This window comes from Tauraco erythrolophus, chromosome 17 (genome assembly GCF_009769465.1).
Source record: "Tauraco erythrolophus isolate bTauEry1 chromosome 17, bTauEry1.pri, whole genome shotgun sequence".
Classification (NCBI taxonomy): Eukaryota; Metazoa; Chordata; class Aves; order Musophagiformes; family Musophagidae; genus Tauraco; species Tauraco erythrolophus.
Window position 1 is genome coordinate 15,517,764 of NC_141481.1, and position 12,177 is coordinate 15,529,940.

Genomic DNA, 12,177 nt, shown 5'->3' on the forward strand with positions numbered 1-12,177 from the left:
TCCGCCGCGAAGGTGTCGAGGCTGCGAGCACCGCGCCGGCCCCTCCGTCGGGCAGCGCGCCGGCCGCGCTCCACGGTGCCGCGCTCCACGGTTGCCGCGCTCCACGTGCCGCGCTCCACGGTGCCGCGCTCCACGGTGCCGCGCTCCACGGTGCCGCGCTCCACGGTGCCGCGCTCCACGGTGCCGCGCCTGGACGCAGCGGCCGCCCCGTCGCCCCGCCCCCTTCCGGTCCCAGCGGAAGAGGCGATGGCGGCCGAGCGGCTTGCTGCTGGGCGGCGCCTGGGCGCGGCGCTGGTGAGCGCGGGGGCGGGCGCGGGGCGAGCGCGTTGCGTTGGTGAGTCGATCCGCCCGCCGCGGCCAACTGCTCTCTGTCCGGCAGGTCTCTTCGCCTCGGCGGGGAAGATGAGATCGTGGAAGAGCCGAACACGTTCGGGTACGTGGCCGCCCACATCGCCGTGTCCCGCGACGCGCCCGACTGGGCGGGCTCGGGATCCTGTGCCGCTCCGCCCGCTCCAGCCCGTTCCCCCGGGAAGGGCGGACCCGATCGGGCCGGGGCGCTTCTGCTGACCTCATCGTGGGGCGCGGGCGGGCCGCCGCCTCCGGCGCGTCGTGCGTGGCTGCAGGTGTTGTGCCGCTCGGGACGGGTCGGGTATACCATGGCCAGGTGCGTTACCCACTTTTAAACGTTTAACTTTCCTTCTTTTGAAAGGTTGATAACCCGTTCTTGCCTCAGACAAATAGGCTGCAGCCAAAGATGTCCCCGTCTACAATATCAGGTACATGCAAGCGTTACTTTTTTTGTACAGTTGTCATCATTTAGTGACAGTCGTTTGCAAAACAGTCTGCCTTGACTTTATACAGACATACTAATTTTACTTGTCGTTTTATGAGCATCATGGAAACTAAGCATGAGCAAATATATTTTGTTGTGCTTCTGAAGGGTAAAACCTAGATTAAACCTTTTTAGTGTTCCGTGTTCCAGTGCTGTTTGAACTGCTTTTGTCGCAGTGCTTATCTATATGTTTTATTGTGTGTTTTTGATCTAGTCACAGATCCTTCTGTCCTTACCAGAAACTTTTTTACTCTTGAAACAAAAATCCCTGGCATCTTGAGATTGTCATGTAAAAGTCATCTTGTCATCTGATAGTATTTAATACACAAAAATTGTTTTAAAAAAGTCTTAAGAGTAATCTTGCAACAAGTCACAGAGGCTCAGTTCACACATAAAGCCTGAGTGCTGCAATGTAGATCCATCACTTCAGCAAAATAAACAGACATCAAAAAAAATCTGGACCATATAAGGGAGTAGTAGTTAAAATAAACACTAAATGCAAAGAGTAAGCAGAAGGAAATAACTCTTGTGTCTCTGCTACCTTTAGATACAGACTTAAGCCTTGTTCAGGTTCAATAAGGGTATTTTGGTAGGGTGACATTAACATGATTATGCTTAATGTTTTCTGTCATGTTTTATAAATCCAAATCTAATGTAGAAATCTTGCATGTACTGCATGTGAAAAAGTGAAATAGTTAGAAATGGGATTAGTAATAGTTAGAATGCTGAATGGAAAGATGCCAAAAAAAGCAGGCAAAAAGTTAAAAGGACAGTACCCTAGAAATCCTTCTTTCCTGGATGTGGGAACTTATGTGTGGCCAAAAATCAGGAGTGTCTGTGGAACTGGAATCTAGGGCATGGAATCCTGTCTTGCACAGTTATATCTTTAGCATGGAAACCTTGCTCATTCTTTTCTTCTGCAAGACAGTAGGAGGACTAGTTCCTGTAATTTCTCTTTTAGAGCATCTGCTCAGGAAATGGAGGCACGAGTTTAATGCATTCCTCAGGGACATTCAAATTTGCTCTTTTTCCTCTGGGGGGAGAACATCCTGATCAGTAAGCACAGATTGTACGCAGTAGAGGGGCAAACCCTTTGGCCAAGCCTATGATAGGCTGTAGAATGAAATGCAAGATCATACACTCAGAAAAAATCACATGGGAAAGAGAACTTGCTTGTATCCTAGTGGTTTGGGCGTTCTGGGTGACATGATTCCAATGGTCTAATCTTTGTTTCGGGGACTACTGGTCTAGATCTTTGGAAGAAGGACATTGGCAATCCTGCCAGTGGGAATTAGAATCCAGGATGGGGTTTTATTTTATTTGCTTTGTAATCTCTTTTCTTCTCACAAATATTTGATCATTAACTTAAACAGGGATACTGAAATACTTCTGTAGCACATAGTTCAGAACTTTTGGCCTTTTTTTGAATGACAAGTTATCTGTCTTGGATTCGTTTGACAGCAAGGCTGGAATGGGCAATTCTACAAGAGTAGAATTGTAACTGCTGACCTGTCTGACAATAGAAGTTTTGTCTTGTTGAATACTAACTGGATCAAACTATGAAGGCAGGCTGTGAAAAGGAATATCTGGTTGAGAGAATCCCAGTGAAACTTAAATGTGCAGCACTCTCGAAATTCTGAGCAAATGGGCTTTACTAGTATAAACTTGAGGAGTTTAGATGACTTTGAGGACAGATAGCTGCCAAGCAAGAGTTCTAGTGATTTCAATGTTACATTTTGGCAAGATCTGCACTGATGATTCCTTTTATGGATCTGGCCTCCAAATATTTGTTCGTATACAAGTTACCTATTTCTGTTGTAGAAAGAGGCTTACCTAGTTTACTGAGTATTGAAGATGAAAAATTTTAAATACTATTATGCAAACGGGTATAGCACTACTGGGAATTTACAGTAATCCCTATGGAAGGTACAAATTTCCTTAGGTACAACAGAAAACTAAATTGCCACATTCTCCTTGCAGTTTTGCCACCATAGTAACTTGCTTAAATTTAACCAAAACATTCTTCCTTGATGTCATTTTGTGGTGTTTTTAGGCCCTGCACATCTCTTTAGGCTTGCTGGCAGGTGTTTCAGTTTTGTGGAATCCACGTGAGTAATGGATTTGGATATTTGATTCTATATTATTAGGAACGAACTAGGTTTTTATTTCAGTCTGAAACATTTCTTTGTTTCTTTTCTTTTTTTTAAGGTACAAGTATGAGTTTTGTCCTTTCCATAATGTCACTCAGCATGAGCAGACTTTTCGATGGAATGCCTATAGTGGGATTTTAGGGTGAGGCTTTTAGACCTTTAAGTTTTACCTGTGTTGTTAGCAGACCATTTTATAGATTGTCAAGAAGGAGGCAGTTTTAGAATTAAGATTCTTTAATTAGTCAGCTTAGGTCATTGTAGTTCACAAGGTATTACGCGTAAAAATACCCTGTCGTGAAAAATGCCGATATTTTATTGATAAATACTAACCTCCTGTTTTAGCTGGAGGCTGATTAATAACCGGTGCCAACTGCAAGTGTGATCTGTTCAGGTGAGAAATCCAGTGATGTATAAGTATAGCCTATATTAACAAAGATTTCATGTCTGTTAACTGTTTTCACTTTGAGTTGAATATACCCTTACAAAATGAAATGAGTGCTTTATGCCTAGTGGTTATGTTAAACGTATTTGATAAAGGTAATAAAATAATCTATGTAGACTCAAAAAAGTATCCCAAAATATTCAAAGGCTCTGAAGTGTCCAAATCATAAGAGCTAAAATAAATTTACTTAGAAACCAGAGCACTGCTTAAAATTACTGCCTTTCTAAATACTTTGTATATAGATGTCTCTTTTTTTCCTATGTGCACAATAATTAGTGAGCCAATATGAGAGGAAAAGAATACATCAAGATGCTGAGATTATCATTGGCTATAGGACTAGCAGAAGTAGAGACTAGTTTTTGTAGGTGCTCTCACCAGCACTAAAATCCTGCAATCTGAGTTGCAGGGTACTTAGCATAATGGAATTTGTTGTGGGATTGATCAATAAGCTGTATTTTATTGCATTTAAACCCAGATTTGTAAGTGTAGATGGTTTGCAAACTGAAAGCTGATCCAAAACTGTGCTCTCAAAGTAACATCGATGTGCCCTATGTAGCCAGCCTGGATGACAAACTACACTGTTTGTAAGGTCTTGACTGTAAGAAATGGAAACACTAAGGCAACAAAAATAAAGTACATACAGTTAAATTGTACATGGTTAAGGGTATTCCTGTTTTTCTTTCTGAGTGTTCACCTTTTTGTTCCAGTAACTTGAAATAAAATGATGTCCTGTTTTTTCAGAATCTGGCATGAATGGGAAATTGAAAACAACACATTTGTTGGAATGTGGATGAGGGAAGGAGACTCATGTGAAACTAAGAGCAGACAGACAAAGGTATAATAACCTAGACTATGCTAATTCAGATAGCATGACTCTCTACACACACTCATGACACTCTACAGACTGAATCATTCGCCACCTTGAAGAAGTCATTATTTAAGATGTGATATAAAACATAAAGATGAATTCCTATGGAGCTAGGTGAGTGGATAGAGGAGGGAAGCTAAAATCAGGATAAAATTTGAAGAAGTGTACTTATGTATTCTCACTGGTTACTTTAACTCTTTTTTTTTCCTTGATTAGTGGTATTATCGCTACTGTAGAACATAGAGCACTTTGTAATTTGTGTCAGGAAAATAATAAAAAAGAGCTATTTGTTGGATTCAAGATGCCAGCCTATTGTGCTAAGAACATCCAGGAAACAGAAGGGAAAAGAATTAGGTAGTTAACAACAGCATGCCAAGAAGCCAAGGAAGGTGTTAAAACAGAGGGCATGGGAAAGAGAATTAAGGAATCATTTATATGGGAGTGGCAGAGGAACCAAGGCAAGAGAAACGGATTCTGGTGTGAGTACATTTTAAAGAAAAAGTATAAATTCTTATTTGTGGAGTGGTTAAAATGTTCCTTTTCACATTCAGTCTCTGTGCCAAGTAACTGTTCAACTAGAAGGATAAGGAGGGGTGTTCTGAGACTTGCCCAGTGTGTGGCACATGATTTGCACGCGTCCTTTATCCTTTTATTCATTAATGTTTTTCTTTTTCCACCTACCGTTTCAGTGTGTTATACGGTTTACAGATACAGTGAATTAACCTCACATTTCCTGATAACGTAGATCACTATTGTGAAGAAGAGTTAAAGATACCATATAGTTCACAACAGGCTGCTTTTCGTGTAGAAGATGCTTAGCTATTATCATGATGGGTGACAATACAATACTCAAGAGAGAGGATATATAGCTGGAATAATAACTAATTGAAGATCAGATAAGGGACAAAATATCTGGTCAAGTTTAAATACTCTGTACTGTCATGGAGGTGCCTTGTTAACATCTTTATTTCCCATAGGGGCTGCAGAAGGAATTACTGTTCCTGTGTTATCTTTGGTATTGTGATTCAAATCTTTCACTGGCATTTCATTTGAACAGACAGAAAATACTGGTGCTGCATGTTTAAAAAAGATGAAACCAAATTCTACAGGCTAGATGTGTATTGTTCTCTTTATTTAGCACATTGGTCAGAACTAAATTTGTTGAGTGAATTATGCTCATGTCAGATGAGGTTCTGAAAGGTGTCCTATTACCCTCCTTGTTACTCTCATTCTTGCTGGAATATGGTGCTTGGGAGTCCAAGGAACAACGATAGGTGGTGGGATAGTTCCCATTAGAGGAAGGAATTTTCACATTTGATAAAATAATTTGAAGATTTGGAATAGGTTTTCCCAGAGAAGCTGGGATGCTCCATCCCTGGAAGTGTTCAGGGGCCAGGTTGGATGGAGCTTTGAGCAACCTGGTGTAGTGGAAGGTGTCCCTGCCCATGGCAGGGGGATTGGATCTAGATGATCTTTGAAGTCCCTTCCAAACCAAACCCTTCTGTGATTCTAAGATGTGCTTGCTGTGATCTTTTTTTTCTGGTAGTGACAGCACTGAAAGCTTTGACATGACAGTATGTATAGAAATGCATCTTCTAGCATTGGAAGACAGCAAATCGGTGATCAATGCTGGTCCTGTTTTCATATGAAGGTGTTTCACTCATCTTTGTTTCTATTGATGGTTAGGTTCATCTCGTTTGTGGAAAGAGCAATAAATTGGCTTATGTGTCTGAGCCAACTACTTGTGTTTACTCTCTGACATTTGAGACTCCTCTCGTGTGCCATCCCCATGCTCTTTTAGGTAAGATTTAGAAAATAGTTTGTGTGTGGAGCAGCTGACCTATTCCGCCAACCTCAGAATGTAATTTTTAGGTTCTTCGAGTTTGTAACTTGATATAAATTGAGTATTAAATGTAACATGTAACAAGATGTATTTTAAATCCCAGTCATTATAATACATTGGTATTTCTCAAATAAATTGTCATTGTTAGTATAGACCCGGTGAGTGATTTTTATTTTTATTTTTCTTGGACTGGTTATAGGAATCAGTCCTGTAGCATCTGCTCGTTTACTTGCATTACAGAAAGGGAGAGCTCAGGAGTACATTCAGCAAACAAATATGAGGCCTTCTAGCTGGAAATAAGAGAAAAATTTTTGGTCAGTGACATTTTCCAGAAACTTTAAATGTGTGAAACAGAATTTAAGTTTAATCTCAGCTCTTGAAAGCAGTAGAGACTATGTACTGTAAAACAAATATGCTTGCATGCTACTAGAGGAGCATTTAAACTAATGCAAGACAGTGCTGTTGCTTTTTTACATGGTTTAACTTCCATTTTCAGTTTATCCGACTCTGACTGAAGCGTTACAAAGGAAGTGGGATGAAGCAGAACAGCTTCTGTTTGATGAACTAATAACTGACCAGGTTTGTTGATTTTCTTCCAGCTCTATTTGGTAAAGACAATTACTGTCAAATAGCCAAACATGGCTGCTGCAGTTTCTCCTTTTGGAATGGATGTGTTTATTCTGCAGTTGGCAAATAGTAGTTTTTGTGCTCTGTAATTGTTATATCAACTGGTAGTTGTAATGTTTTCTACAGTTAAACTTGATGATTGGAATAGCCAGTGCAAATTACAAGCAGAAATGAGAGTTGGTGAATTGATCTGTTGTCTTTTGGAAACTTTCTTTTTATGGATACAAAAAATACTGAAAGAGATTTTGAGGAAGCAGGACTTCTAAAAGCAACAGAAGGAAAGGAAATTGAGAAACAGAATAGAAAATAAGTCCGGAATTTGAACAGTGGAGAAGTGCAGTAAGGTATAGAGTGTAATATTAACAAAGTGAAATTAAATTGCCACCTTTTACTGTATGACAGTATCAGTGTGACAGCGTAACGTAAATACTCTTCGGATTCAGATGAAATCTGTTCAAGAGATTATCTTTCTGGATTCAATATGTGACAGTCTGCATACAGTGATTTGATGTCTTGATTTAGCCCTTAAGTCACAAAATGAACTGGTACAACTGAATGCCCATAAGAAGACGGGGAAGTATGTCAGAATTAGTGTAGGGCTTGAGTTATGAACACCTTTTAAGTGCTCTTTCTGGGGACTACCAGTCTAGAAATAGGAAGGAATTACTAGTGAAAATAAATGTGTAACCATCCTTGGGAATGTTGACACTTCTTTGAGGTACTCAATGACTTTTATGCCTCAGTCTTCAGTGGCCAGTGCTCTAGCCACACTGCCCAAGTTCGCAGAAGGCAGAGACAGGGACTGGGACAATGAAGAACCACCCACTGTAGGAGAAGATCAGGTTCAAAACTGTCTAGGAACCTGAAGGTGCACAAGATGCATCCGCAGGTCGTGAGGGAACTGGCAGAGGAAGTTGCTAAACACTATTCATCATATTTGAGAAGTTCGGCAGGCTGGTGAAAGTCGTCACCGACTGGAAAAGGGGAAACATAGCCCCCATTTTTAAAAAGGGAGGGAGAAAAAGGAAGACCTCGTTGAACTACAGGTCAGTCAGTCTCACCTCTGTGCCTGGCAAGATCATGGAGCAGATCCTCCTGGAAACTATGCTAAGGCACATGGGGAAAAGGAGGTGATTGGTGACAGCCAACATTGGCTTCACTAAGGGCAGACTGTGCCTGACACACTTGGTGGCCTTCTACGCCAGAGTTGCAGCCTTAGTGGATAAGGAAGAGCAACTGATGTCATCTACCTACCTGGACTTGTGCAAAGCATTTGACACTGTCCCACACAACATCCTTGTCTCTAAATTGGAGAGATGTGGATCTGACAGATGGAACACTCACTGGATAAGGAATTGACTGGATGGTCACGCTGAAGAAAAGTTACAGTCAGCGGCTCAGTGACCAAGTGGTGGCCAGTGACGAGTGGCATTCCTCAAGAGTTGATACTGGAACTAGTATTATTTAACGTCTTTGTCAGGAATATAGACAGGGAGATGAAGCACACCCTCAGCAAGTTGCTAACACCCCAATGTGTGGTGTGTCTTGACACACTAGAGGGAAGGAATGCTATCCAGAGGGACCTTGACAGGCTGGGAAAGGTGGGCCAGTGTGAACCTCATGAAGTTCAACAAGGCCAAGTGCACAGTCTTGCACATGGGTTGGGGGCAGCCCAAGCACAAGTACAGGATGGGCAGAGAATGTATTGAGAGCAGCCCTGAGGAGAAGGACTTGGAGGTGTTGGTTGATGAGAAGCTCAACATGAGCCGGCAATGTGCACTTGCAGCCCAGAAAGCCAACCGTGTCCTGGGCTGCATCCAGAGAAGCATGGCCAGCAGGTCAAGGGAAGTGATTCTGCCCCTTTGCTCTTTTCTCATGAGACCTCAGCCTGGAGTACTGCTTTCAGCTCTTGGGGCCCCCAACATAAGAAGACATGGACCTGTTGGAGCAAGTCTAGAGGAGGGTGACGAAGATTGATCTGAGGGCTGGAGCACCTCTGCTATGAAGACAGGCTGATAGAGTTGGGGTTGTTCAGCCTGGAGAAGAGAAGGCTCTGGGGAGACTGTACAGCAGCTTTCCAGTACTTAAAGGGGGCCTACAAGAAAGCCGGAGAGGGACTTTTTACAAGGACTTGTAGTGCAGGACAAGGGGCAATGTCCTTTAAACTAAAGGGGTAGATTGTTTAGATCTAAGGAAGAAATTCTTCACTGTGAGGGTGGCGAGGCGCTGGAACAGGTTGCGTGTTCATTCTATGATTCTGTGATTCCCTCTGTGGATAATTCAAATTTGTGTCAGAATGCATTTTCTGACACAAAACAGAAGGCACATAAATCATGGAATGGTTTAGGTTGGAAGGGATCTTAGAGATCATCTAGTTCCACTCCCCTGCCACAGGCAGGGGCACCCTCCACTACACCAGGTTGCCCAAAGCCTCATCCAACTTGGCCTTGAACACGTCCACGGATGGGGCAGCCACAGCTTCTCTGGGCAACCTGTTCCAGTGCTTCACCACCCTCAGAGGGAAGAATTTCTTCCTTATATCTAACCGAAATCTCCCCTCTTTCAGTTTAAAGCCACCCCTTGTCCTGCCACTACACACCCTTGCAAAAAGTCTCTCTCAGCTTTCTTGTAGTACTTTACGTACTGTTTAAGTACTGGAAGGCGCTGGAATGTCTCCCCTGAGTCTTCTCTTCTGCGTTTCTGAGGGACTTTCATGTATGTGAATAGTCCTCTGCACGGAATTTGCAATGGGGAAAATAAAGGAAGGTGTGGCTTAGCCTATACAAGTGCAAGCTGAACATCAGAAAAAGAGCATGGAAGATAATTAGTTCATATATAATGCAGAGAAGAAGCTGCTGTTGTTCATTTATTTGAAAATGTAGCAAAGACAAAACACCATTTATTAATTCCTGAATATAACCAAATAACCTGTGGTTAAGCTTATATATTCTAAAGATCACCATTTTGATGTGGTAATGTTAGGAGGCTGGAGTATTCTATTTTTTGGGGGAGGGGTTGATAGTGAACATACAGTATTTAAAATTTGTACTTCTTTTGCTGGCTTCATCATAGGCTTAAATGACATAAAGTTGCCTGTTTTGGTAACCACAGAATCTAAATAGTTAATCTTCCACTCTTTCTTGATTCGTGTAAAAAAACAAACACATGATAAAAATTTGGGCTGCTTCGAGATTTCAGATACAGTGGTTTAAGTCTCAAAAGTGCTAAGCAATCCCTGGCTCTGTAAGTTAACAGAAACTGCGGAAAGTGAGAACATGAAGTTACTAGGTAAAGAGTTGAGGAGGTGACAAATTTCCAGACTGTCGCATTATGATATAAAATAAAAAAAAGGCTGGTCCCTTAGCAGACTTAAAAATGGCAATTTTGTGCTATGATAAAATGCTAGGTTAGGGATAGATCCAAAATAGTTAGAAAAATTTTTACACTCAGATTTGGAAAAAGCTGGCTCCTTTATTGGCAACACAGAAATATATATTTTTATAAAATTTGCACCTTGTTCTTGGAATAAGCAGTTATCTGTAATATCTTTTAAGTCAAAAGCTGTAAGAGCTGTGCACAACCCATTATTTTTGTTAAACTCCCACTTTATGTATGCATGTGGAGAGTGGGAGAGCCATTTAAAATGTATTTCTTTCTTAGGAATACAAGCAACTTTCTAAAGAAATAAACAAACTTAAAGATTTATTAAGTCAGCATGGTATTGCATACCAAGGAAATCCTGGTGAGTTTTTCGGTACCTTTTTCATTAGTCTATTCAGAATGTCAATACCCAAATGTTTTCGGCTACAGCAAGGGTTAATAATCTGTTCTGTATGGAGATAAAATTCAATAGACAAAAGTTTTTAGTAAGTACTTAGGTCTTGATTCCTGTCCAAGAGGACTTATTTTGCTCCCGCCCCCCCAAATCTGTTAATGACTTCAAATTTTAGATTTATAGAAAAATTTATAGACTGGTGGTGGCTATGAAGACACAAGGCTTACCTGGATTAATCTCAGACAAGTAATTTTTTTGTGTTGTTGTTTGTTTTTTTGCTGTTTTTTTTTGTTCCCCACCCCCGTTCCTTCCAGTCCATTGTGCCCATTATGACATTAACTATTTGTCTAAGGAGGATTTAATTTCCCTGAGTATATATTTACACCTTTTATGTTCAGAATCGGCATCTCAAGAAAACAACGAACCTTTGAGCTAATTAAATTAGCTTAAAATTAGTGACATACTTAATTTTCCTTCTTTTTGTTTTGAGAAACTTCTCTGCTTTTTTAAATTGGTGACTTTCTTTGCTAGGGAAAACTCATATTAGAATTTTTGTAAAACATTTTATCTGCATGTTTAAACTATTAACAATGTAACTTGCACAGTATTTCTGCCTGTTTGGTAGTTCATTTAATTATTGCAGCGTAGAACCATATAATCAAAAGCAGAATTCAGAGTTTACTTTAGATTACTTATTTCAAAACTATTTAGTGAATTCAGTGACAAAAATGTTTTGGTGTTTAAAAGCAGAAATAACTGATATCTTAAAATAAATATTACAGCTGAAAATACCAGTGTTGGACATGTAAATCACAAACTGGCAACTGTAGTGACAGCTGTCCTTCATGAGTCAAAGGACGAGGAGCACTTGCATGGCGATACAGGAGTTTGGAACGACACTGCATGAAGAAACTTGGATGGTAAACAGCAAGCTCATGGGGAAGGTCAAGCAAGTTGAACATGCATTGTGGCACTAGGATGATTTACCTTCTGTGAGTATTATTGACTTCATGAATTTCTGCCCTAAAGCAAAGTGAGCGTAATGGAGCGAGGGCTCGCCTTACTGAGAACAGTTGGCTGCTTTCTGAGGACGTTTGTAGAACTTCTTTGGTAAGGCCAGTATTGGGCATGGGTTTATGGATTATGTTTCCAGTCCCAGCTTTTGTTTCTTTGATCAAGCATGGTTAACAGGTGGTGTAAACACAAAATAGTTAAAAGACCAATGCTGTAATATGTTGTATGAAAGGTAGTAAGTACAATAGTAAGACCATGTTACTTCGTTTTAATGCTAAAATGTTTTCTGTGCAAACTTTTGTGGAAAAATGTTTTCTGCCACAGCAGAAAAAAAACAACGCAACAAACCTGTCTTCAGAGGTTGATGTCATCTTTGGATAGTGGGTGGATAACATGAAAGCTGCTCAGGATTTGAGGGAAAGGCGCTATGAAAACACCAAACTGTTATAAAATAATAGTTGCGTTAAGGCAATACATGGCAATTCTCTGTATGTAGTATGGAATAAAATGGACTCTTCCAATATCAGCTGCGGAAACACTACTGTGGGAAGCGGTGCGTTTGAGAACGGCGTCTCCAGCCGTTTCGCTCCCGCTGTCCGGTTCCGGAGCCTGCCGGGCGGCGCGCG

General features: G+C 41.1%; 1 protein-coding gene across 1 annotated transcript; it reads left to right on the forward strand.

Annotated features, from left to right (window-relative positions):
* The first annotated feature begins 246 nt into the window (after window positions 1-246).
* Window positions 247-12,099, forward strand: GNPTG (N-acetylglucosamine-1-phosphate transferase subunit gamma). The gene is given in 12 exon segments (XM_086622505.1): window positions 247-298; window positions 340-437; window positions 710-776; window positions 2,886-2,940; window positions 3,041-3,124; window positions 4,166-4,259; window positions 5,979-6,093; window positions 6,632-6,718; window positions 7,005-7,083; window positions 7,085-7,106; window positions 10,423-10,504; window positions 11,320-12,099. Coding segments are annotated over 12 exon segments (960 nt in total). The 3' UTR covers window positions 11,445-12,099.
* The last annotated feature ends 78 nt before the right edge of the window (window positions 12,100-12,177 follow it).